This window comes from Pungitius pungitius, chromosome 5, assembly GCF_949316345.1.
Source record: "Pungitius pungitius chromosome 5, fPunPun2.1, whole genome shotgun sequence".
NCBI classification, from domain to species: domain Eukaryota; kingdom Metazoa; phylum Chordata; class Actinopteri; order Perciformes; family Gasterosteidae; genus Pungitius; species Pungitius pungitius.
Genome location: NC_084904.1, coordinates 23,086,355 through 23,111,915, shown reverse-complemented (window position 1 = coordinate 23,111,915; position 25,561 = coordinate 23,086,355). Strand labels below are relative to the sequence as shown.

Genomic DNA, 25,561 nt, shown 5'->3' with positions numbered 1-25,561 from the left:
CGGGACTTTAGCGCGTTAATTACGATTAATTTTATTAATTACAATGTGAATTAAGATTAATTAATTACACAAAAAATAACACATTAAACATTTTTTACGCATTTTTACACTTATTTTTTGCACCGCGGAACGTTTCTCACTGGATGAGTTTCGGAGGACCGATTATACTGGAGCACCAACTAGCGTTCATGACTTCAGACAACAACAAACCACAGTGAACATGAACGAAGAAGCTGACGAGACCGTGTCGGGTGGCCCCGTGAATGGGAAATCTTGTTATAATAAACACACGGATGGAAGCGTCGATAAGAGCGTGGTTGTGTGCAAGCTGTGCAACAAGGAATTCACATCGAGCCTCAAGTATCACCTCAACGCAACACAATTAGCAGCTAGCGTGGACGTACAAGGACCCACACCCAACCCACACTGCACCAGATGACTGGTTTAAGGACCAGGGTAACTAAGCCCACGTCTGAAAAAATAACCAATGTACTGAATGTACTTGAAAGTATTGGTCTACTTAAAAAAACATAGTTTACAGAAGGTCTACTTACCTATAGGCTACCTGAATTTCTGAAAGTACTATATTTCTAAATATGCTATTTCTACACTTGTCTGCTGGAATTGGTTGAACAAAAATAAAAATCCATGTGAAAAAAATTACTTCTCACTGTCCTCAGGTCAAATATTTATGCAATTAAAATGCAATTAATTTCGAGTAATTAATTACAAAGCCTCTAATTAATTTGATTAATATTTTTAATCGAGTCCCGGCCCTAATATGTATGTTTGTATGTACTGTATATACACTGTTTTTGCAGCTCTACTTTCCACTGTGAATGCTGTCTTTGAACGCAGCAGTGTGTTATGTTCTGTACCCAGGAATAATTCCAAAAAGGCCATCTTTAAAAGAGGAAACAGAGACGCTTGGTTCCGTTAATATTTTAATAAAATAATGTACAAAATAGCTTTAACGTGGATCCACTTGGTCTCTGAAATCAGCTTCATCAACACAAATAAACATCAAAGTTAATATTTACTCATGAAAACACACAAGAGCCCGAAAATATACAGCTGGTTATTGTTGAGAAAAGAAAGAGAGATTTGATTAATCTGTTAACGAAGCATCATGATATGTCAGTTCTTGTGTGTGTGCATGTGTGTGTGTGTGTGTGGGTGTGCGTGTGCGTGCTAGGAGTAGAAGGTGAGGACACTCTGGTGGTTCCCTCGGACCAGCAGCAGAGGCGGGACGTCCCGGGACAAAGTCTCCAACCAGCACATGTAGAGGGCGCTGGACACCGTGCCCTTCCTGGCCAGGGGCATGCTCCTGTAGGGGGGGGGGTATTTAAGAATTATAATTATATTAAGTAATTATTGCTAATCTCTTAATTTGGATTTACTATGAAAAATAATTACTTATAAGAAACATTCTCAAAACAATGTCTTTCTCAAAATGATGACTTTGATACCTTAAAAAAAGTTAAGCTTTAGAAAAAATGTTATAATTCTTCACTTTACTTTTTTTTAAATGCACTGATATTGTTTCCAAATGTAATGAGAAACATCCTCAAATGACAAAAAATATTAACTTTGAGAAGGATTCTCATCATGCTTTTAGGTTTAATTCTTGAATGAAGATATAACATAATGTATCTGGGACTGGGTCTCCATGGCGACGGGTGGGAGGAGCCTGGCGGCTGCTTACATGACGATGAGCTTGGCGGCCGCTGAGTGCTCCTTCAGCAGCTCGTTCAGTCGGATCTGTCGGTTGTTCTGAAAGACACAGGCGACAGGTTGTAACGCAGCCACGCCATTGGTCGCAGGTGATGTCACGAGGGGCGGGGAGGGAGGGGGGCAGGGGGGCGCACCTTTGCCTTGTAGAGCTCCAGCTCGTTGTCGGTGATCCTCCAGGGCTCCTGGGCCTTCAGCCTCTCGGCGGCCTCCTGCTCCATGTCGTCCTCCCTGAGCCGGTACGGCTCCACCAGCTCCCTGAAGCTCAGCTTGCTGCACGCACACCAACGTGTTAATGACATCATCAGCCCCTGACGCACCGGCGGGGTTAAAGGTCAAGACAAAGAGAAGGAGAGGGAGGAGGGAGGGGGGGGGGGCGTACTTGTGCTTCTTGGGTTTGGTGTTGATGTCTCCGAGGACGTGGATGTCTGAGAAGTCGATCCTGAACCTGCTGAGCAGCGTGGCCATGCTGCACACACACACACACACAGTCATGGGCCTGCAGAGACCTGGGAGTGTGTGTGTGTGTGTGCGTGTGTGTGTGTGTGTGTGTGTGCGTGTGTGTGCGTGTGTGTGTGTGACTCACGCTCGGCGGTCATGGTCGATGCGGTTGATTTTCCCACCGATGAAGACGCGGATCCTGCAGTCCCCCCATTTGCTCCCGTTGGTCAGAAGGAAGGGAATCAGCAGGGTGAGACCTGCACACACACACACACACACACACACACACACACACACGCATATACACACACACACACACACACACACGCATATACACACACACACACACACACGCATATACACACACACACACACACACACGCACACACACGCACAGACACACACACACACACAGACACACACACACACACACACAGACAGACAGACAGACAGACAGACAGGCACACACACAGTAAAAAACAGTAAAATAGTAAAAATGACATAATTGAAAATAAACCTTAATATTGATGAAACAATGAATGAAGTAAATGAATGAACCTCCGTCGTCAAAGAGCCACCACACGTCGATGGTCCCTTTGCCCTGCTTCTTCTTGAACTGCTGGCTGGCCTCCAGCAGGCGCTGCTCCGTCAGGCTCAGAGGACACTTGTCTGCAGCTGGGGGTCACATGACATCACCAATGACCACCAAAGAAGTTTCGTCCCGGGTCAAACACGCAGCGGGTGACATGAAGGACGCGACTGGAGAGGACGCTGCGGGTTCTAAAGGTCGCTCGCCTCTCACGATGAGCGGGCTGCTCTGCCCACTCGTGGTCTTGGAGGGACAGGAGTCCGAGTCCGAGTCTTTGGTCGGGACCACAGAGACCAGCACGTCCTTCACGCCGGGCGCAGGCTTCTCCTGGGACTGGATGATCTCGTCTGCAGGGGACACAGAGACACGGGGATGGAGGCATGGAGGGACAGAGGGACGCAGGGACAGAACATGAGACGTGCGCGAGGAGGAAGAAGAAGAAACGCACCTTGTCCCTGGATGTGGGAGACGTCCAGTCCGTCCCGCAGGCGGAGGAGGACCACCCCGTACTGCAGGTCAAAGGCGTCGCTGCAACAGAGAGAAGCGTCTTCGGTACGGATTCTCATCCAAGTTCTTCTCAAGTCAGTACGAAACACACTGCTGCCACGTTTGGCCCACGCTGGCCACCGTAGCGCCTCCTCCTCCTCGTGGACTCTTACTGTATGGTGTTGATGTAGATCTCCACCTCCCGCATGTCTCCGTCACTCCAGTTGTTCTTGAAACCCATGACCAAGGTGTTGGGCTTCAGACGACCCAAACCCACCGCCTGGACACCACCAACATTCATATATATGTAAATATCGATAAACAAACGATATCATACACAGAATTATACATATTTTAATGGAAAAAGTCGATAGGGTTTATATTAAAAAGGGGAAATAGAACGTATAAAGGTGTGTTAGAGGTTCCGGAGACTCGAACCTGCATGAGGAACTGCGCTCCGTGCCTCAGGTTGTCGGAGAACACGTGGGTGTAGAAGGCCTTGATGCGCTTCTTGTTGAGCCAGCGCTGACAGCGGCCGTGCTCCTGGGACAGCTCCTTCAGGTTGGGCCGGCGGGTCACCTGGAACAGAAGGGCGGGTTAACGTGTTGGGGGGGGGGGTCCGGGGGCTCCCTGAAGGTCATAGGTCAGTCCCGCCCTACCATACGAACGTGTGCGCAGACCATCAGGCCGACGTTCTTGGTGAAAGAGTTGACCAGCTGAAGCAGAGCGGGACGAGAGTTGGGATAACCGGCCAGCACCAAACACTGCGGCCTGGAAACACAGAGACCTGTCAATCAGCGTGTAGCCCCGCCCTAAAGCCTCGCTTTTCACCAGAAATATGTTGCTTAACTACTAATAGGTCGTCGGTTCGAATGCCGTCTGCCCCATGTGCCATGTCGAAGTGTCCCTGAGCAAGACACCCCTAGGCCCCCCAGGCCAAATGTAAGCCATGGGTTACAATGCAATGTAAGTCTAAAGCTGACATGTCATGTAATATCTTAAAGACTAATATCTTGCATTATTTAGGTTGGTTTAATTCATTCTCTCATATCATTCGACAACGACACCAAACCCCCCCCCCCGAGCTGACCGGAAGTTTTTGACGTGGTCCTCGACCCCTGTGAGGTTCAGGCAGTGAGTCAGAGCCTGGTTGTAGATCAGAGCCTGAGTGGACGAACCCCAGTTCACATCTGGAGGAAACACACACACACACACATTTGGGTCAACTTCTTAGTTAGTTTGGTCATAACATTGTGTTGTTACTTTTAAAATAACCACAACTTGCTCAATTTTCAACTGATTTTTAAGCGATTTGGTTTGTCATGAACATCAGAGATACATACTATGAATAATTATGTTATGTTGTAAAATGGCTACAAGATTTTCCTTTACTAATATACCTCAAGAAATGCTGAATGCATGCTCCATCTAGCCTTTAAATATATCTATGGCTGCAAGCTCGACATTTGTCAGTATTTGAGGAGTTGGGAGTGAGACATGTTGAAGGCATCTGATTGGTCTCTGGAGAGGAGCAGTTGTCTTAAAAAGACCATTGGTTTATGTGACCAGGAAGTGAACATCTGAACATCTGGACTGAGGTGAATGTAGAGACGCTATATATGTCTCTAAAGCATCCCCTGCTTTATGGTCTATTAGAGACCTGTCAATCAGCAGCCCCCTGGTGGTCAGTAGAGAGAATGCAGCTTTAACAGATAAAGCAAAAAGAGAAAATGGCCGACGATGGCGCTCTCACCGGGTTTCTTGTAGCTGACGTAGATGTAGAGAGCGAGGACGATGAGCAGAGTGACCAGCGCCGCCCACCAGTTGATGACAAACATCACCACGCAGCACAGGATCGCCCCGGCGAGAGACACCCACTTGTTGTAGTACTTGAAGCTAGGACGCCACCCTGACAAAAGGATCGACATCTTAGAAAACTAGACAGAATTCACAGAGTCAGATCTTTTGTAAATACTACAAACAGCAGTGTTTTGCACCTGGAGAGTTGGCCAGCGAGGCGTGGAAGACGGAGAAGTTGATCAGAGCGTACGAGGCCAGGAAGAAGTTGGAGATGATGGGAGCGATGACGTTCAGCTCGGCTGGAGAGAGAGAGGCGGAACGTTCAGGAAGCTTCACAAACCCGGTTCAAAGAGTCGCGACTCGGAGGCTGCCGCGTACCAATGAGGATGAAGGCCAGGCCGATGCAGAAGGTCAGGACGTAGCCCCGCAGAGGCTCGTTGTTCTTCCCGTAGCCCTTTGCAAACACCCCCAGCCCGGGGTAGATGTTGTCCTTGCAGAGAGCCTGCAGGCACAGCGGACCTCATTCAGTCACTGCTTTCATTCACTCATTCATAAGACTGTTGGAAATGAAAGGACTTTCTGGTTTTCGTCTCTTGTGAGGAGTGCAAAGGTTCTTTAATGGTGCAAAAGACATTTCCGCTTTGCATTTGTGAGGCTCCAACAATCCGTCACGCTGCAGATTACCTTCTTCTCTGAGCAAAGTATGATCATTTATCCCAATTCATGTGATATTACCAAACACGGCCTAAAAGACTATTGGTCGTTATTTGCAGAGATCCCGACAACCTTTCACCACCAAACTCTCCTGAGTTCATCTTTCAGCAGAGTGGAGGCTTGTTAAACTCTATGCAACATAATAATGTTAATTTCGCTTTATCTATATGTATATTTAAGAAGATTTATTTTCCGACCTGGAAGACTTTGGGCGCGCTGACCAGCGAGGCCAGAGCCGACGACAGCGTGGCAGAGAAGATCCCAGCGGAGATCAGAGGACCGAAACCCGACACCAGACCCAACACCTGGACGACACACACACACACACACAGGTCAGCCCAGAGCTTCAGACTTCGCTCTCAGAGGTTCAACATCTTCATCCATCATTTGAACAACAGTTACAGAGAAATGAAATCCCTCAAACAAATTCAACATGCATAAAATCTTGTGAAAGTAAATGAAGCAGAAATGACTTATATTAATTAAAACAAACACCTGCAGATCGCTGTTCGGGATTAAAACCAAAGGTCAACGTTGAATTATTTTACTTCAGTAACAGCAGTTATTTTTTAAAAGTTGCTTAAACCCCAACATCAATCTCCTACAACACAACAACACACCAGTGCCACAATCCCAATATATATTATAACATGATGTTTGCATGACTGACGGAACCGAAAGCCCTACCAAAGTCCTGTGACGTCTGTTAGCATGTAAGAGGAAGAGAAACACACACATGTTACACAGATGTGTTCACATCTGTTCTTCAGCAAAAAACGGATTAGAACTCAAGAACTTTTATCATGACAAAGAGTCAGTGCTTCTGTCTGTGGCAGCAGACAAAGTCAGCAATATCAGTGTCACCGTGTGAGTGTGTGTGTGTGTGTGTGTGTGTGTGTGTGTGTGTGTGTGTGTGTGTGTGTGTGTGTGTGTGTGTGTGTGTGTGTGTGTGTGTGTGTGTGTGTGTGTGTGTGTTTGAGTGAGAGTGTGTGTAGGTGGATGTATTCAATGCTCTCATTCAGCTCTGGCTCCAACCAGCAAGAACCTTGTGACTCAGAACAAAAGTCACTATTATCACTGCTGCACTTTGTCTCTGATCCACACACACACACACACACAGTGCGGGCATCTTGTATGACAACATGCAGAGAAAGGAGCAGCAGAAACACAACAGAACCTGCAGGTGTTATTGTGATTCAAACCAGTCACCATGATCACTATTAGGTGATAAATACGATCAAAGATCAAATATGAACACAAAGATTTACTGAATTTCGAGCATTAACCCTTCACAATAATTAAGAAATGCAATTAAACCTTTTTACTTCAGCCTGATTTAAAATAGCATCATTATGTATAAAGTATATAAAGCCCAAACTGTATGTCGGACATGCTACGTTAGCTTTAGCTACGTTAGCCTCTCTGCTCCACCTGCTCCCTCGGCCGCTCACCTGGAAGTCGTTGATCAGCCCGTACTGGCAGCCGCCCTCCTTGCAGATGGAGAAGTCGTAGCCCAGCGTGCAGGCGGCGTCGGTGCAGTTCACCGTGTCAATCACCGTGTCGTTGTGGTCGCCAGTAGCGTCCCGGACGATGCAGGAGCCTAAAGGGGGGGGGGCACCAACGGAGCATTCACCGAACCATGCCGGACCTCTTTCAGAAGAAAAGCTACAAAGATCTAAGAATGAAAGGAAGACCCGACGGTGTACCTGCGGAGATGGTGATACCAACGTAGGTGATTCCCGTGATGAGAATGGCCAGCAGCGTACCTTTGGGGATCGCCGACTGAGGATCCTATCGAAGGCGAGGAGACACATGTTCGCTGAAACAAGCCGTGAGCCTCAAGCACAACAACTTGATAACAAACTAAAGGCTCCGGTGACTCTGAGTCAAGCTGAATCTGAAGGATGCTGCACCATCGCGTGCCACTGACACACTACTCAAGGTCCAACGCTGACGGTGAGAGGATTTATCAGGATAGATTCATTTATTCCACTACAGCAGCCCCACAAACTGTGTTTCTGACACTAATTCGTGGCAAGAAATTGCCAAGTGGCTGAATCTTTGCTTGTGTCAGATCTACAAGCCTTATTCATGAGGTGGTTTCCACTTCCCTCAGTGAGATTAGTATAAGTGTTCTGATCCGGATGAGTGTTTTCAAACGCCAGATTTCAGCAAAAATTATTCTAATTTCCGAGTTTCTCTCCTTCATTTCTACTCAACATTGTTTCCGATGAGGAAATGTGAAGCTCACCGTGAGGTCTCCGGAGATGTTGGCCCCGGCGAGGATCCCCGTGGCCGCGGGAAAGAAAATGGCAAACATGGAGAAGAAGGTCTCCTCATCCCTGAAGTCTGGACCAAGGTTCTCTAAAAAGATGGCAGCTACAGGAGGAGAGAACCAAAACAGAGGAACACCGACTCTCAATTTCAGAGCCAAACGGTTCGGATAAAAGGAGACCCACATTGGAGGGAAGACCCACATTGGTAGCCAAAGAACCCTTTGGGCTCTTTGCTCTCCGTGGAGATGAAGCTTCCTATGAAGTAGTTGGCGATGGCCGCCAGCAGGATCACCAGCAGGACAATCTGGGCCTGGTGGGACGGAGATGTGGATGGAGGCTTCAGTCAAATGATGCCTTTACCAGCAAGTACTTTGTGAATGTTTAGCGGGTCACATGGTACGTGTAACCCGCTAAACATTCACAATCAGACCGTATGGGTTTAGCATAAAATATGCAGAGGACTGTGGGTGATTTGTTGCGTCCCTGCCTTGGCTTCCCACTCCATCCCGGCCACAGAGATTCCCAGCAGCAGGATGACGGTCAGCGTCCCAACGATGCGAATGTCGTTGAGCTCGTCGGTCATCAGAGCGTCGACGTCCTGCAGACACACAAACCACAGCGAGGACGACATCAGAGCGAGAACCGACAGACGGGACGGCGTGTTGCCACCAAAAGTCTTTCTCACGCTGAGCATCTCGACGACCGTCTCCGCGAAGCCCACGACGTACATGGCCACGGCCACGGCGTTGGCGAAGGCGAAGATGAGGCCAATGGAGCCTCCGAACTCCGGCCCCAGGCTTCTGGAGATCAGGTAGTAGGCTCCGCCTTCACAGCGGGGACATCGATGATCAGAGGGACTGCTTTCAAAGGACTTAGACTTTGTTACTCTAAATGATGGTGGTTTTCACAATGTTTGAGCTCGGTTATCATAAAAACCTGAAGGCGTGACATCATCTGAAAGTCGTTCACGTCGCTCAAAACACATTTCATTGTCCCTTTGAGTTGTTTCAGTCTACGTTCCCAGACATCAGCTTTGACGTGTCATAAAGATGTTTCATCATATCGTAGTTTAAGTCTGTCACATGGTGACAGAACTCTCAGAGAACTTAAGCTAAACCAGGATGTGTTAGTCCTAACCAAGAAGTTTGATCTAAGTTAGCAAAAAACCTTTCAAAATAAAAGCCTGTTTACGAATGCGGCCTCACCTCCCCTTACGAAGCCGTTGGTCGCTATGGCGGAGGTGGACAGACCTGTGATGGTGGTGACCACGGTGGCCATCAGGATGATGGCGATGGTCAGTCCTGCCGCACACAAACCGATGGAGAACCAAAACAAATCAAAAGCCAAACAAGACATCGAGCCACATGGGAAGATTGGTTTCTTCTTGAGATATTTATACTTCTAAGCACATTGCTTGGTGGTTTTGGTCTCTTCATGGATAGAAGGATAGAGGGGTTTTAACAATTTATACACTTTAGGTACAAAATAATACAGTAGAGTCTATACGAGATTCCTGGAGTTAATTGTTGTCCTATTTTGCACCCACCAATTCCAGCCTGTCCAACGATCCAGGACATTCTGATGAAGAGCATCACACCCCAGATGTTCAGCATGCAGCGGATCTGCCACACACACACACAAACACACACACACACACACACACACACACATACACATTAACCCTGTGTGTCCCACAATATGATTAATAACTAAATGCTCTTGAACACTCACTAAGACTCCTTTGATCCAGCCAAACTTGACGGTTCCTCCCTTCGCCTCCTTGGCCCTCAGCGCCGCCGCCGCCTCCTCCGCCGCCGAGGGCTCCTCTCCATTGGCCAGACCGTCCTCAAACGGATCCTGTCGGCCAATCAGAGCCCAGAGGGCAAACGAGGGGCAAGAAGAAGATGGTTGAGAAGAAGAGAAAATGTACCAAATGCCAAGAAGAGTCACATTTGTTTTTGGCTGCTGAAATTATGAATTAAATGCATGTTGTATTCTGCTCATTGTTCTTCTCAAATAGAAAATCTAATTCAGCACTTGAACGTCACCTCAAATCCACAAGTGAGTCTGGACGCACCATCACCGCCATAATTATCCCCTTCACTGTATGAATAACCCACATTAATGTTTCATCACAGATCTCCCCACAGGAAACACTCTCCTGTTTAATGTACACTGAGCCAACACTTTGTGTTATTTGGATTAGTCCTTCTGTGACGCACAAAGACGCCTGTGTGACGGCTACCTATCTGAGGAGTGGGAGCGTGACGAGGGTCATGAGAGGCAGCATTGTGTGTGTGTGTGTGTGTGTGTGCGTTGGGGTCATGCCTCCAGTGATGTCACTGAGCCCACTCACAGTCTCTGAGATGGAAGTGGTTCTGTTTATAAATTATTCTTTAAATCAATTCAATTATAGTCAGTTCAGTTAAACATGCATATTATTAGAATCTTTCTACAGGTCTTTTATCTTTCAATTATAGGAATATTAATTCTAAGAATGTATTTTACTATAAAGAGCGAGATGGTAAACACTTACAAATGCAACTTCTTATTGAACTTTATGTTGCAGAACTTTTACGTGTTTTAAATGTTCGCTGATGCTTCTCTGAGGGAAATAAGTTAAAGACAGAAATGTACTAACATGAACATGTTAAATGGGAACATTCAAAAGTTCAAATGTCTTGTTCCATGTTGTGGGCTTATTATAGTCAAAGGATTTTACAGATTTTATATGTCTTTGTATCACTTTATAAATTAGAAAAGCTGAACAGACGTGAGAACATCTATTCATTCCATGTTTTCATGAATAAATGAGGTCTATAAGTATCACTAACAAACTCACATTGGAACACTAAACTTATTCTAAGCAATGGACGGAATGAAGAGACGTATAATATTTATCTCTTTTTACTTTATCGAGTTCATCGTGCAGCTCCGACAGCGACGGTCGGATGAGCTTCTCCCCGAGGGTCGCGGCGGTGTGCCGGTAGAAGTCGATGTTGGGCACCGCGTCGATGGTGTTGTGTCCGAAGGTGCGCATGTAGTAGGTGTTGGAGTGGCTGTCGGAGACGTGCGTGTGTCCCGTGCCCGTCGAGTGCAGGCTGACCGAGTCGCTCCTCGCCGTGTCCGGGTCGTAAGAGACGTCCGGCGGGAGCCCGATGTCCATCGCGCTGCCCAGCGCTCCGGTATCCAGGAAGCCCACCACCCGGGACCGGCCTCTGGCCTCCTCGGGCGGCTTGGATCCGTCGGCGGGGGACGCTTCCGTCACCACGTCCACCTGGAAGCGGCTCTGCGGGGAGCCGCCGCTCTTCAGGGACGGTTTCTGTCCCGACATGGCCGCGAACCACGGGGACGGTCACTGGTGCACCGGGAGACCAACGGTTACCGAGAAATAATCACCGGACGGCAGCGTCGCAGCATTTAGTACCAGGGAGACCCGATGAGGAACAGGTCACCAGACCTGAAGCACTTAGTACCAAGGAGACCCGATGAGGACCAGGTCACCAGACCTGAAGCACTTAGTACCAAGGAGACCCGATGAGGACCAGGTCACCAGACCTGAAGCACTTAGTACCAAGGAGACCCGATGAGGACCAGGTCACCAGACGAGACTCCAAATGAAACATTACGTACGTAAATTAAACGCAAACCGTCCTTTAGTCAGAACGCACGACACACCATCTGTGTGTAATGTGCGTAAAGGACACCAAGTCTCTGCCTCTCATTCACTGTGTCACCCCCCCCCCCCCCACCCCTCTTCTATGTGTCCATCTCTCCATCCATCCACGAGTTGGCGAGCGGGTCGTCCCCTCAGATGTTGACTGAAACGGTTTATTGTCATCTCTCCTCTCGCCCTCTCCCCCTTCCTCTGGACTCTCGAGACATCCCAGCATGTCGACAACACGGCGGGAGTGGTGGAGGAGGAGGAGGAGGAGGAGGAGGGAGGAGAATACATGATGGATCGGTGTCCATTACGCACCAAACGTTGGCACTTGTCCTGGCGCATTGAGAGAGGAAGAGACGCAGAGGGTCCTCGTTCACACGAGAGAGAAGCGGATCATTACCTCATAACGTTCCCATGACGTCAAGCTGAGAGTTCATACCGTCAAGCTACTGCGCATGCTCGGACCTATAAGCGCTACAAAATACTTTCAAAAAGTTGTGAAATTTGGTACATAAACCATCAAAAATATAAACCGCATAACGTGCGTGTGCGTGAGAGCGTGTGTGTGTGTGTGTGTGTGTGTGTGTGTGGTTGCATCGTGAAACAAAGGGATTTGTCATCACTGCTGGTGACACACAGAGACATTCACACAGAGGCTCGCAGAGAGGCGAAGTGTGCGTGTGTGTGTGTGTGTGTGTGTGTGTGTGTGTGTGTGTGTGTGTGTGTGTGTGTGTGTGTTTGTCCAGCATCGTTTGCAAAGAAAACAACAGTTGCTTTCTCTGACAAACTGCTTGATGCTGAAGCCAAACCCTGAAGAATAAATCGAGAATAGAGGAACCATTTTAACTTCATCATTTAAAGTAAAAAAAAAACAGCAATATATTTATAATTATACATTTTGTGCATACTACTTTTTTAGTGAAATATATATATACGTATACACACGTATATACTGTATATTAGCCCTGTGTTAGCCCTTTGATTGGCAGCAACTACAGGACAAATCTGTGAATAGAGATAGAGAATAGATTATTGTTTTAATGCAAAACCTTTGGTGATATCACTTTATTGAAGTGATATGTATGTGTGTGCGTGTGTGTGTATGTATGCATGTATACACAATACCCTCTAGGTGTTTCATCGTAATAATGAATGTAATTTATGAAAACAGTAAAATACTAAAACTAATAATTACAGTATTTCTTCCGTACAAAACATTTAATTTGTCATTATTAGCATAATACTTAAATTTACAGTTGGACTGTTAATTTACAAATAATGTCTTATTTTCTTTTTACAGAGTTTTGCACCTTATTTTAAAAAACTGAAAAATTACTGAAAAATGTAAAGTTATTTTAATCTTAATTTTAAAAATAGGAACTTTTTTTACCAGAGAAACAAAGTCTGTGCATTTCATACAAGGCAACAACACAGGAAAATAGAACTTTATTCCCAGGCAGATGAAAACAAATCACATGCTAAAATCTATGTATAATTCCACACATTGATAACAGTCGGCTCTGTGAACACCTTTAGAGCCACTGTTAGATTTAGAAATACATCAGAGCGCCATCCATTGGTCGAATGAAGAACAACCTGCAGGGATCTACTATCTGGTATCACAGATAATACACATACTAACTAGAATATGTTCCTTCTCACATTTAATCTCAGTAACAATGTGAGGGAAATACCAAAGGAAAAATGAGTGTTAGATAAGAGTCTGAATGTAAAACCCAATTCTCACACTGTGAGACAAACTCAGTCAGCGTCTGATTCCAGATCTGTTTCTTAGTCCTAAATGTCAGCCGGCAATCCGGAGGATGAACCGAGACCTGCGACCTGGGACCAAAAAGCTCAGAACGCAGGTCAAAGATGTTCCTCTAGCAGAAAAAGGTGGAGTACTGCTGGGGTTCCACAAGAGGTCACCAGACGCCATGGCCTTTAAAATAATACCTACCTCCTCATTCAGTACCAACGTGAAACTGTTTAAGACCCTACCAGAAAGGATGAAACCTCACAGCTCTTTGGTTTCCTATTTTAACTTCTCTCTCGCTGCGGCGATGTAGAAGTGTACCGAGGGGCGTGTCCCTGTGTTGTGACATCACAGCTAAGGGTGGCCACAGGTGGAAGGATGCTCTCTTTAACTCATTTTAAAGCGCTTTTGTGTAGATACATTAATATGTCTCAGGTTTGTCCCACAGTAGATACATTAACTGGGAGCGGCCTGTTGAACTGGTTCCAAGTGCCTTCAGGAGGCTTCGTCCAGCAGCCGCTGCAGGTTCTTCTGCACCTGAGAGGACAGAGGAGCGTGTTACCAATCACTATTCGTTTATTCGTTTTATACATCTTGTGATAAGCTAAGCTAACTGACTCCAGATCTCTAAGACACACAACAATCACCCAGGGGGGGTTATTAAAGCTAGTTATTAAACACAAACTCCCCCAATTTCCCTTGTAGGGAACTGTTAAGCATTGACATCGAACAGACAAAGAGCATTGTGGGTATTTGAATGGGTAGCTCAGCTTTCTTTTGGATCAAACATCAATCACTGACCTTCTCCAGCTTCATCAGGTTGATGGTCAGCAGTTCAGAGAAAAGCTCCATGTTCACCTCGCTCCCCCAGAGAAAGTCGCTCCTGGGGAGGAAACAGATCTTAAAGAAATGAATCTTTCATTTTTAACTTACCAGGATCTGTTTTTATGATCATTTGGTCACAAACCAACGGGTGACGTAACCGTGACTACGTTAGTTTCTTCACAGTATTTGGCGCATAGTGACAAATGTCAGTTTTACATTCATGGGCCAAATCTAAATACGTCTCTCCTTCTCTCTTTAGGGGAATCGTAATTGGAAACTACTTCTAAAGTTGTGACCGTATTTCCTCCTGTTATTCCAGCTCACTCCTGGGGGGCCGACTCGGTCATGGAGCCGAGCATCGTCAGCCGCTGCTCCAACGAGACGATCTTATAGGCCAGGTAACAGGAAGAGAGGACCAGGACACACACTCTGAGGACGCACACACACACACACACACACTCTCACATCATTATTAGTGGATCAAGGTTGTCCAAACGTGAACGTTTTCCTGAATGAATGAATAAACAGCTGTGTGAACGAGTGGAGATGAATTCATCTCTGCATCTTTAAATGTAAGAGACCCTAAATGACTTTTGTATAAATGTATATATGAATGAATGAATGAATGGATGAATGAATGTAAAAATGAATGAATGACTTGCAGTGAACTCACAGTAACAGGTAGACGGACAGCAGAGTGTTGAGAGAAACTGGTTTCAGAGTTCGGCCGTCAATCACCAGCTCTGAACACAAGAACACACTTTACTGATTCCTCATTCAGAAAAGACACAAACTAAGTTCATCGTCCTACTGTGTGCTGTCATGCACCAACCACCAAGTCCAATTCCATGTATGTCTGACATATGATGGCAATAAACGAGTCCTGATTGCTGATACCTGATTATCATAGTCGTAAAGACATTAAATAATGAAGTGACTGCTTTTTAAAATGTAATGCGTTGATACTAAGTTTAAGATACAAGTTTTAACCTATGAACATGATGTCGTTGTTATTGTGTTGGAAAAATTGAATACGGTTCAGATTGAGTGACCTCTTGAACCTGGACGTGGATGTGTTCAGGATCAGGACAGTAAGTTATTTTGTGAACAGAGTGTTCTCTCCCTTCTTTCTAATCATGAATGACAATGCTGTCGTCCCCTGGTGTGGAGGTGACCAATGGAGTTATTTTCCATCTCCTTCAATCATGGACAACAACGCTCTCTCTCTCTCTCTCTCAGTGGAAGGAGTGCGGAGTGAACGGAGCGTGAGGTGAATTGTTTGATTGTGACCGTTTGAGCTGGAATTTCGTTTATTTACGAGTTTTTATGGTGTGATTGTGTGTGTGTGTGTGATTTTTGTTTTCTGTCAGTCTTAGTTTGTGCGTGCTTGTGGCCGATCGGCGTGCAGCACGCACAGATGAACCTCGCGGGACTAACGCGGAAGCACGGCGTGAAGCTCGCGCCGTGCTTCGCGTGTTCCGTGGAGGACTGTGGCTTGGCCGTGGGGGGGTTGGTGGGTCACGGGAGCGTGAAGTCCGCTGCACGAATGAACCACGCGGTGGTTATTTTCGTAGACAGCGTGGAGAAGGCGCGCAAGGTGGTGGCGAGCGGCGTGGTGGTGCGCGGCACCCTCGTGCCCGTGCTGCCTCTCGCCCTTCGTACCGGACGATGCGCTGCTCGGCGAGTTGGTGAAGCACGGGACGGTGGTGTCCCAAATGAGGAAGGTGTCCTCAGGTTGCAGGTCTCCTCTGCTGAGACATGTGGTGTCTCACAGGAGACAGCTCCACATGGTCCTCACCAAGACCCAGGCTCTCAACCTGGTGATCAAGGTGAGGATCCAAGGGTTTGACTATGTCATGTTCGCCACATCGGACGATGGGAGGTGTTTCCGGTGTGGTGGAGAGGGACACCTGGCGAGGTCTTGCCCAGTGAAGACTCCCTCCTCTCAGAACCAGAACCGGGAGGGTGCAGGGGGTGTCAGGGAGGAAGGGGGGGCTGGTGAGGCCCAGCAGGCCGGTGAGGAGTCGGGCGAACGGGTGAGTGGGACTCAGAAGGTCGGTGGGGAGTCAGGTGAAGGGGTGAGTGGGGGTCAGAAGGCCGGTGGGGAGTCAGGTGAAGGGGTGAGTGGGGCTCAGAAGGCCGGCGGGAAGTCAGGTGAAGGGGTGAGTGGGGCTCAGAAGGTCGGTGGGGAGTCAGGTGAAGGGGTGAGTGGGGCCCAACCGGTCAGTCAGGTGGGGGAGGGGATGGGCGAAGCCCAGCTGATCGATCACGGGAGGGAGGGGGTGAATGTAGGTGTGAATGGGGAGGTGAATGCAGCCCAGTGGGCGAGTCTCGTGTGTGACCGTATGAAAGAGGGGACGAGTGGGGTGAGTCGGGAGAACCATGGTGAAGGAGTTCGGGGGTCGCCCGTTCGTGAGAGGGGGGTCTCCGACAGCGAGGAGGAGATGGAAGAGGGGGGGGTGGGCTTTAAGGTCCCCCACCTGAAAAGGAAAACCAGAGGCTGTAGAGGAGGCTCTCAGGCAAAGAGGGGGGGGGCGTCGAGCAAAGGGGAGGCGGGGGGTGGGGAGTCCGACTCCTCTTCGGGGTGGGGCTCTGCCATCAGCGTCTCCTCAGGTGGGACGGTCTCCAGGAGGTACGGGGTGGGGCAGGTGAAGGAGTTCCTGCATCTCACCAAGAACGAGAGGGGAGTGAAGCTGGAGGAGTACTTCTCCGATCTGGAGAAGTTTGCTCGCTCCGCCCGACACGGCAGTACGAAGAAGGGCGCAGGAGACTTCACCCAACAGGAGGTCTACAGGTTGAGGAAGCTCCTCCTCAAGCTCAACCGAGAAGGGGGGAGCACAACCGGGACAGAGTGAGGCGTCAGCCTGGCTGAGGAGGATCGTGTGCGGGGCGACCCACGGACAAATAGATGCTGGAGGAGTGCGGCGGAGTCCAGATCGTCCAAACTGATTACTAGATAAATTTTATATTATATACCTGTCTAATTTGTATACATATTGCTATTAGTTAATGTAAAAATAAAGGTTTTTTCAAAAAATCAAAAAAAAAAATCTCTCTCTCTCTCTCTCTCTCTCTCTCTTTCTCTCTATGGAAGCTGATTTAGGGGCACAGATTGACACCTGAGACGATATAAATTGAAGCCAAAGGAAGAATCCTTTGAGTATCTTCGTTTCTTTCACAGTTTTAAATTGAGTTTGTTTGTTCCGGTGTTGCATATTTAAAAGGGATAAAGGTTCATGGATTGAGACTTGATTGTACCAGTTTGCTGTTTGTCCTGCTGCTTGTTGTCAGAGCTCTGCTGGTTCTGGTTCTGGTGCTGGTTCTGGAACTGGTTCTGGGTCCTCACCCGTGGGTGATCGGGCAGAGGATCAGGGAACTCTGCAGGGAGAAAGAGGAAGGTGAGCGGGGGCGTCATGTTGGTGTTACTGGTCGACAATCTCCACCAGTCATGTGACTGCTGGGTGGCGTCCGATTGGCCGGCGTTTGATACCTGCTGCCTTGTCGTAGTCGGGCGTCTGCGAGTCCGAGCTGCTGCTCTCCTCCACGTCTCTCCTCCTCTGCCTCACCGCGACGTCCAGCTCGCAGAAATCAGCCGGAAAGCTCTGCCGTTCAAAAACCGACATACCATGTATTATTTAAATAATAGAACATAATAATATATTATGATAAAATACATGATGCATATGTTATCATGTATTATAGATCTGATAGTATAAGTAAGTAAGCATTTTGTTCTTATCCACACCTCCATGAGTCACCTCCTCATGGAAGCTGAACATAATATAGAAGCAGAAGAAAAGTTTGGCTTTTTTTTTGGAAAACCGACAGCTGTTATTTAAATAAGTCGAATACCTCCAGCCATCATTTGGAAGAAAAAAAGCACGCAGCTCGTATATATGAATGCGATTTGTTCTTCAGAGAATATCTCCCGCCTCATGTTGTACCAAGCGTGACTTCCCACCTACCAGAGCATAGCGAGGAGTCCGAGGTGACCTCTGAGGTGACCTCTGAGGTGACCTCGAGGACGGGATGGGGCTGCTGCACGGACTCTTCTCCTGCACATGAGACATTCCATCAGAGAAAGCCCAAAATATATGTGTATATATCTATATATTCCTGTATTTGAGGGGGATAACCGTTAAAGTGTATTTATCTGTATGAACATACTTTCTGACCCAAACACAGAGTCAAACACCTTAAAGAAGACAACCAAAACTAAAAAGCAGTTGAGTTGAGTTTAACTTCATCATCTCGTGTCCCTGAGTTCATATGTTTGATGAGACCATGAAGGAAGTCCACTGTCCTTTCACAGGACGTTCTCATGGTGAAGGTTGGTCCTACCTCCAGGTGAAGACAGCTGGACATCAAGAACTTGTAGGTGTTGTCTCTGGACATGAACGACACAAAGACGTACTGCAACAAAAAAACATATTCTTTGATAATGGACCAAGTCTGCGGCCTAAAGGAGGCGGGCGATGACGTGAGGGGGGGGGGATGAACAGGGGGGCTCACCCTGTCGTTAGCGGTGGCGACCACCAGGGCGTTGGGCAGCAGGATGGCGGTATTGGTCTTCTTGACGTGCGTGACAGACACCACCGGGATGGCGATCTGAGACGGACGAACGCAGGTTTGGGGGGGTTTGTGGGGGGGGGGGGGGGGGTGAGTCCTGAATCCACGTTTAGAATCCTGTATCCTGTATCAGATCGTATGTAGAAAGAAGCCGGCTAACGTTACCTTTGTGTCTTTTCCAAACACCTTGGAGTGGAAACAGATCCAGTGGTCGGAGACGAACATCCGTCCCTGGTAGAGGATGTCTTTCTGCAGAGCACAGGTGTAACCTGACAGGTAGAGAGCATCAGGCCACATGGAGAACACCTGTGCAGCCGGTAGTGAAACACTACTGCTACGACATCTCTGTCCCAACCCGCTTCAATAATTACACAATCAGCAAAAAGCAGGTGACAAACTGTTTGTCTCACAGAGTGTTTTAGTAGGACAACTTAAGTCTCCATAAACACCACAAAGAGACACTACCCCCCCTCTCCCCACCCGGGTTGAACATATCAAATGTCCTGCTCTCATCTCGTGCCTTTATACAGTATTCAGTAGAAATGCACTTATTGAAAGTTGTTTGGATAAAAGTGTCAGCTAAATGACATGTGAGGTAATGTAATTGAAGGTGGATGTTGTCATTGGTGACTTACTCTGTCGGAGCTGTTCTTCTTTGCAGATCTCCTTGAATATTTTATGGTACTGGCAGTTGCTCTTTGAAAGCTGAAACGCACACAGAAAACACACACTGCAGAGCCATGGGTGCACAACCTGTATATTGATTATATTGCAAAAGCTGCAAACGCCACCGAGACTCTGAAGCCTTACTTCTGAGACATTAGAAAATAACTGTGAAATAGAAGTTTAGCACTTGAGTTCTTCTGAAACACTACATTTAATTTACACACGTCTTATTTAAGATATTTATTTCCTTACAGACAAGATGCCAGGCAGAAACCTTTGGTTCTGCAGAGTGAAGTCAGAGCTTCACGTCTTAAAACTGCAATCTGTGTAGTGACCAGCAGGGGGCGACTCCTCTGCTCCCATAGACGTCTATGAGGAAATGACTCTACTTCTGTGTAGTGACCAGCAGGGGGCAACTCCTCTGCTCCCATAGACGTCTATGAGGAAATGACTCTACTTCTGTGTAGTGACCAGCAGGGGGCGACTCCTCTGCTCCCATAGACGTCTATGAGGAAATGACTCTACTTCTGTGTAGTGACCAGCAGGGGGCGACTCCTCTGCTCCCATAGACGTCTATGAGGAAATGACTCTACTTCTGTGTAGTGACCAGCAGGGGGCGACTCCTCTGCTCCCATAGACGTCTATAAGGAAATGACTCTACTTCTGTGTAGTGACCAGCAGGGGGCGACTCCTCTGCTCCCATAGACGTCTATGAGGAAATGACTCTACTTCTCTCCTGATTTATTCCCTCAGTAAACATTGTAAACATGAATTTATGGTCTCAGTCTCTAGTTTCAAGTCTTCTTCAATGCAGCATGATGTTCATTTAGTGAATGATGGTCCATTTAGAGTCAAACAGACCATAAAGCAGGGGATGCTTTAGGGCGGGGCCTAACGCTGATTGACATAGCGAGTGGCGCCACGATGAATACGTCCCCTTCTTTTAAAGTTTGATTCCCCTGATTGTTCAACTTAAACTTATTCCGCAACTGTTTATTATTTTCAAAATAAAATAATCCCCCCAAAGATTATGTTGAGGCTTTGTTACCCTATATTGTGTAAAAGAACATTCAGAAATGTAACCGGAAGACAGGTTCACCAAACAGGGAATTTTGTTACACCTCTAATCAATAAATTCCATCAGTAACAAAGTGTCTCACGAAGCGGTGCAATAAAACACTCACCAGGCTGTAGTGAGACTTCTTCCTCTCTATCTTGGAGTCCGGGTCGGTCTGGACGCGAGTCAGCACAGAGGGATCGAAGGTCTTTGATCTGCAGACGGAGAGGAATGACATCATCAATATATCACATGTATTCATCTGAACTCTGAAGTATTTATGGAACCCTCCGCACTGAGTGTGGCGCTGATGGGACGATCGATCGGTTCTCCAGAAACTCTACTTCTCTCTTGATTTATTCCCTCACTGAACATTGTAAACCTGAGTTTATGGTCTCGGTCTCTAGTTTCAAGTCTTCTTCATCACAGCATGATGTTCTTTTAGTAAACTGCATATATTATGTGTATAAGTAGAATCGTGCGATGGAAGTAGCATGAAATGGCAGCACTCCAGTAAAGGAATCACACCAGCGGTGGTCATTTGTTGCTTTGGGCCGACCCACCTGACCAAGGCCGGTTTCCTGCGGCCCGGCGGCTCGCGTCTCTGCGGCTCGACGGCGTCCGGCGGATCTCGGGCCGTCCTCTCGTTTCTGGGACGCTCCTCCGCGTTTTCCACATCGGAACTTCCAACGGCAGGAAAAGCACATTTGAATGAATTAGCAGAAACGCAGAAGAAATACATGTTTCATAACTGAGGTTTAATCTGATTTACAGACTCCTTCTACTTTCAATTACTTGTATCATTCCTGTTAGAGGAATTTAATGTATTGTACATCCTTTACATTGTTCATTCTTTACACATCCATTGCAGATAGAAGGATCCTCCTCTGACCTTCTCACTGAGGTTTCTTCCCTTTTATCTCCATTGAAGGGTTTTTCGTTTTTTGGGAGTTGTTCCCGTGTTGATGTGAGGGTTTCGGGACAGAGGATGCTGCATGTGTACAGACTGTAAAGCCCTCTGAGGATGATTTGTAATTTGCGATTTTGGGCTATACAAAATAAAACGAATTTAATTTAATTTAATTTAATTGATTATTACTTGTTAATGACGCCACTTTACTGATGTTTAAATAGAAAACATATAAAACAAAACGTCATAATATACAGCAAAATCAATTATAGACACTCGGACGCGTATTTTGATCATTTAAATATAGGATGTATTATATTTAGAGGGAGCGGGAAGGGCCAGAGAAATGACACCTGTGTAAACTCCAAAACACATCACTTTAACTTTGCCTCATTAAATTTAGATATTCTGAGTATTCCTTAATACTCTAATATGTAGTCTCCATTTGTCATTTCTGGTAGAAGTTTATAAAACAATCAAGTTATTTAGGAAGATGTGGCATTTTATCTCCAAATACTCATATGTTTCAAGTCATGTGAGACAAAGAAAAGTACAAGAACAAGTACTACTACATGGACTCATGTAGTACCTATTGCCAGCATGCAATTTCCTAAAGTAGAAATAGTACTAAAACAACAACAAGTACTTGGACTCACCTAGTACCTGATGCCATCATGCAAATACAGTACTACTACAAATACTACTAGAAATCGCTCATCTCTGACCCTGTGGGGGGGGGGGGGGGGGCACAGACTCCGTCCCTTGATCACTTCCTGCCGTCCTAGTTCACACTGCTCTGTCATCGTCAAGGCAACCGCTTCATAACACGCACACACACACACACACACACACAGCCAGACCTACCAGTCTGACAGGCAAACTGCCCCCCCCCCCCTGCGGCGTGTCGATTCCTCTGCTCCCTCACCTGGCCCTGTGGGCGTGTCGCTAGGTCTCACGTGTTACAGCCAATCAGACGGCAGGGCCGTGTGCATGTGTGTGTGTGTGTGTGTGTGTGTGTGTGTGCTTTCCAACCTTTGATCAGGGATATTTCACCTCATCGGTGCCTATTTTTTTATTAATAGCATTTATTACACTAAGCCTTTCATTTGTCTGAATCAAATGGTGTGTGTGTGTGTGTGTGTGTGTGTGTGTGATCTTACATAACTGATATCAGCTGTGGGTCAATGGGTCACAAACGTGCTTTAATGCATAAACACACACGTGTGTAATGACACATCTGTACTGAGGACCCTTGTGAAGCGTTCACTGCGGTTAGCCTCTTAGCTTAGCACGACGAGGTCCTTCAGGTCACGTGTCAGCCGGTAATCGGAGGGATCAGAGTCTCCTGCCCGAGGTGGAGAGTAAACATGGACCTTTGAAACTCAAACACAATCTGCAGAGTCTGCGTTCTTCATTTCAACAAACATCTGTCCTTTCAGGTTGGGAATAGAAACACAACAACACGTCCCTGAAGGCCCCAATTCTCATAAATTATTATATGAGGCAATGTTACAAATTCATTAGAAGTTAGAAGAAGGAGACCTCGAGAGAAGACGTTCTTGGACCCAGTGCAATGTTTCTTCTCTCTACTGAAAATAACTCAATGCCTCTGGGTTTCCTGGCCATTAGGTGTCATTAATAAAAAGAGATATTAAAGGGGAAGTACACAGACTTTACTCCGGGTGGGGCAGTCTTCAGTGGGTCCTCAGAGTGATGTCTGATAAACAGCCTCTGGATCAGGGGGCATCCTACCTTTCACCCCTGGTCAGGGGGGGGGGGGGTGTAGTACTTTTGGGGCAACGTTTTCATGCATAAGTCAAGGCGGTACTCTGGAGCGCTCTTTGTTAGGTAAGACATCGGAGGAGACCAATTCTCTTTGAAACAGTCCGACCCTCGAGTCAGGACACCAAGCTCATGTTTCCAGATGTACTACTCAGGACCAATCAGACAGGGAGGAAACCACCTCCCAGCTGGAGACTAAGTTTGGGGAGTTTATTCTTTTTTAAATGGTTTTCTTACCGGTGAGAAGGTCTGGACCTGGTGCTCTTCTCTTTGAAATGGAGGATGTCGTCCACGCCGTAGTTCTCCATCCCATCGAACAGAATCACTAACTCTCACTTTACCGAAGCGCCACTGAGCCGTCAGCATGCTGCGCTTTAGACGTGCTGAACAGGCCCCGCCCCCTCAGGTCCACTAACGGACACATTCCTGTTTGCTCTGTCTCATTCCACCGATGGTCCACTGGACCCTCGTCCTCCTCCAGTGGCCCCAGACCTATTACCAGGGTACGGAAAATCGTAATGTGACTTTTTAGCAACTAAAGAACAAAGCAGTTAAAAATGTTCTCTATGGTTTAAGAAAGAAATATAATGTTCAAGAGTAAACATTTATCATCTTTGGGATATTTGCTTGTAGGGTCTGGTTGTACCACAGGTCAGCACACACGTCAATCTGTGACCAATCGATTAGTCGCTAAAATGTCTGTACAAATCAAACAGTCAATTATTTAGAAACTCTAAAAAAAGACACTTCATTGACCTTGAACGTTGAAAAATGTGATTTCGGAAAGGCTTCTATTACCTCTTTGGAAGAGTGTGTTGGTCAGTGTCAAGTGCGCCCGGAAACGTCCCCTCGTTTGTGTCCCCTTTGACAGACCTTCTTGGTCCGAGTCCCGGTGTGTTACTGAATGTGTCAGAGTGAATTCTTCATCACAACGTTGAATAAAATAGATTCAGAACAATGTTCAGTTTGTCTAAAATAGTTGAGACGTGAAATAAAAATGAAGCAGCATCTCACGGTCAGAATGCTCCACATGAGAGAGGAGGTCGGAGGAGACGCGGTGTTTAGGTGATAAATCATGTTTAAATGCTGTTAAAGTGTCTTATTGTAGGAACCATGAAGTTTCTTCAGCATGTTTCTGCCTTCTTTTTGCGACTTTCACTAAATCCAGTCCTTCCTCCTCTTCTGGGGGTCGTTGGTTCATCTGATGCCTTTCGAGACGTTTGGGAGGTGCTTTTGTCTTCTGGTATTTTTGAGACAAGGACGTAGCTCATGTTCTTCTTCCCTCAGCCACCAGGAGGCAACAACTCATCCTTGTGAACTAGTGGGACTCAAAGTGAGACTCCGGAGCAGGTTCATCTGAGCTGATGGATTAGTTCACCGCTCTCTTCCTCATTGATGAAGGAGCGATATAAGACATCGATGCTGAAGACAAGACATTTATTTACAAGAAGGTTTTCTTGAGCTGAAACGCTACGTGATGAAGACCACAAGCTGCAGCCGAGCTGCAGCCACCAGTCTGTGGGACAGTATGTGGGACAGTATGTGAGACAGTATGTGAGACAGTGTGTGGGACAGTCTGTGAGACAGTATGTGGGACAGTATGTGAGACAGTATGTGGGACAGTGTGTGGAACAGTCTGTGGGACAGTCTGTGAGACAGTATGTGGGACAGTATGTGAGACAGTATGTGGAACAGTCTGTGGGACAGTCTGTGAGACAGTATGTGGGACAGTATGTGGGACAGTATGTGAGACAGTATGTGAGACAGTATGTGGGACAGTGTGTGAGACAGTCTGTGGGACAGTATGTGAGACAGTATGTGGAACAGTCTGTGGGACAGTCTGTGAGACAGTCTGTGAGACAGTATGTGAGACAGTATGTGGGACAGTCTGTGGGACAGTATGTGGGACAGTCTGTGAGACAGTATGTGGAACAATGTGTGAGACAGTCTGTGGGACAGTCTGTGAGACAGTATGTGAGACAGTATGTGGGACAGTATGTGAGACAGTATGTGGAACAGTCTGTGGGACAGTCTGTGAGACAGTCTGTGAGACAGTATGTGGGACAGTATGTGAGACAGTCTGTGGGACAGTCTGTGAGACAGTCTGTGAGACAGTATGTGGGACAGTATGTGAGACAGTATGTGAGACAGTATGTGAGACTCTTTGGGCTGGTTTTCATCTACTTATTCTGAAAGAGTTGAGATCATTATTCTCATTGGATGATGCATTCATGAAGCCTCCTGCCAGCACGCACATTTTAATTTAAATTTAAGAAGACCTTCATACACGACACA

At 46.8% G+C, this 25,561-nt stretch overlaps 2 protein-coding genes across 3 annotated transcripts; both read right to left on the bottom strand.

Annotated features, from left to right (window-relative positions):
- Positions 1-931: 931 nt before the first annotated feature.
- On the bottom strand, positions 932-11,768 carry slc12a2l (solute carrier family 12 member 2-like). Its single transcript, XM_037482217.2, has 26 exons — positions 10,949-11,768; positions 9,769-9,894; positions 9,584-9,659; positions 9,243-9,338; positions 8,723-8,862; positions 8,525-8,635; positions 8,239-8,347; positions 8,013-8,140; positions 7,468-7,552; positions 7,213-7,361; positions 5,959-6,066; positions 5,426-5,549; positions 5,245-5,346; positions 5,001-5,156; positions 4,338-4,437; positions 3,907-4,018; positions 3,686-3,826; positions 3,421-3,527; positions 3,210-3,289; positions 2,968-3,108; positions 2,731-2,847; positions 2,318-2,429; positions 2,114-2,200; positions 1,869-2,004; positions 1,706-1,773; positions 932-1,327 (listed from the first exon to the last, which is right to left on the bottom strand). The coding sequence occupies exons 1-26, from the start codon at positions 11,369-11,371 to the stop codon at positions 1,192-1,194; spliced, it is 3,270 nt and encodes a 1,089-aa protein (XP_037338114.2). The 5' UTR covers positions 11,372-11,768; the 3' UTR covers positions 932-1,191.
- A 1,366-nt stretch (positions 11,769-13,134) lies between these two features.
- Positions 13,135-23,656, bottom strand: LOC119224887 (GRAM domain-containing protein 2B). Of its 2 annotated transcripts, none has more exons than XM_037482341.2 (14): positions 23,504-23,656; positions 21,138-21,257; positions 20,702-20,789; positions 19,487-19,556; positions 19,017-19,120; positions 18,795-18,890; positions 18,624-18,695; positions 18,248-18,337; positions 17,773-17,884; positions 17,541-17,660; positions 14,956-15,025; positions 14,607-14,711; positions 14,259-14,340; positions 13,135-13,994 (listed from the first exon to the last, which is right to left on the bottom strand). In XM_037482341.2, the coding sequence occupies exons 1-14, from the start codon at positions 23,572-23,574 to the stop codon at positions 13,953-13,955; spliced, it is 1,242 nt and encodes a 413-aa protein (XP_037338238.2). In that variant the 5' UTR covers positions 23,575-23,656; the 3' UTR covers positions 13,135-13,952. The 2 variants fall into 2 exon arrangements, with proteins under 2 accessions (XP_037338238.2, XP_062418579.1); XM_062562595.1 differs by lacking the exon at positions 23,504-23,656 and adding an exon at positions 22,141-22,172.
- Positions 23,657-25,561: the final 1,905 nt, after the last annotated feature.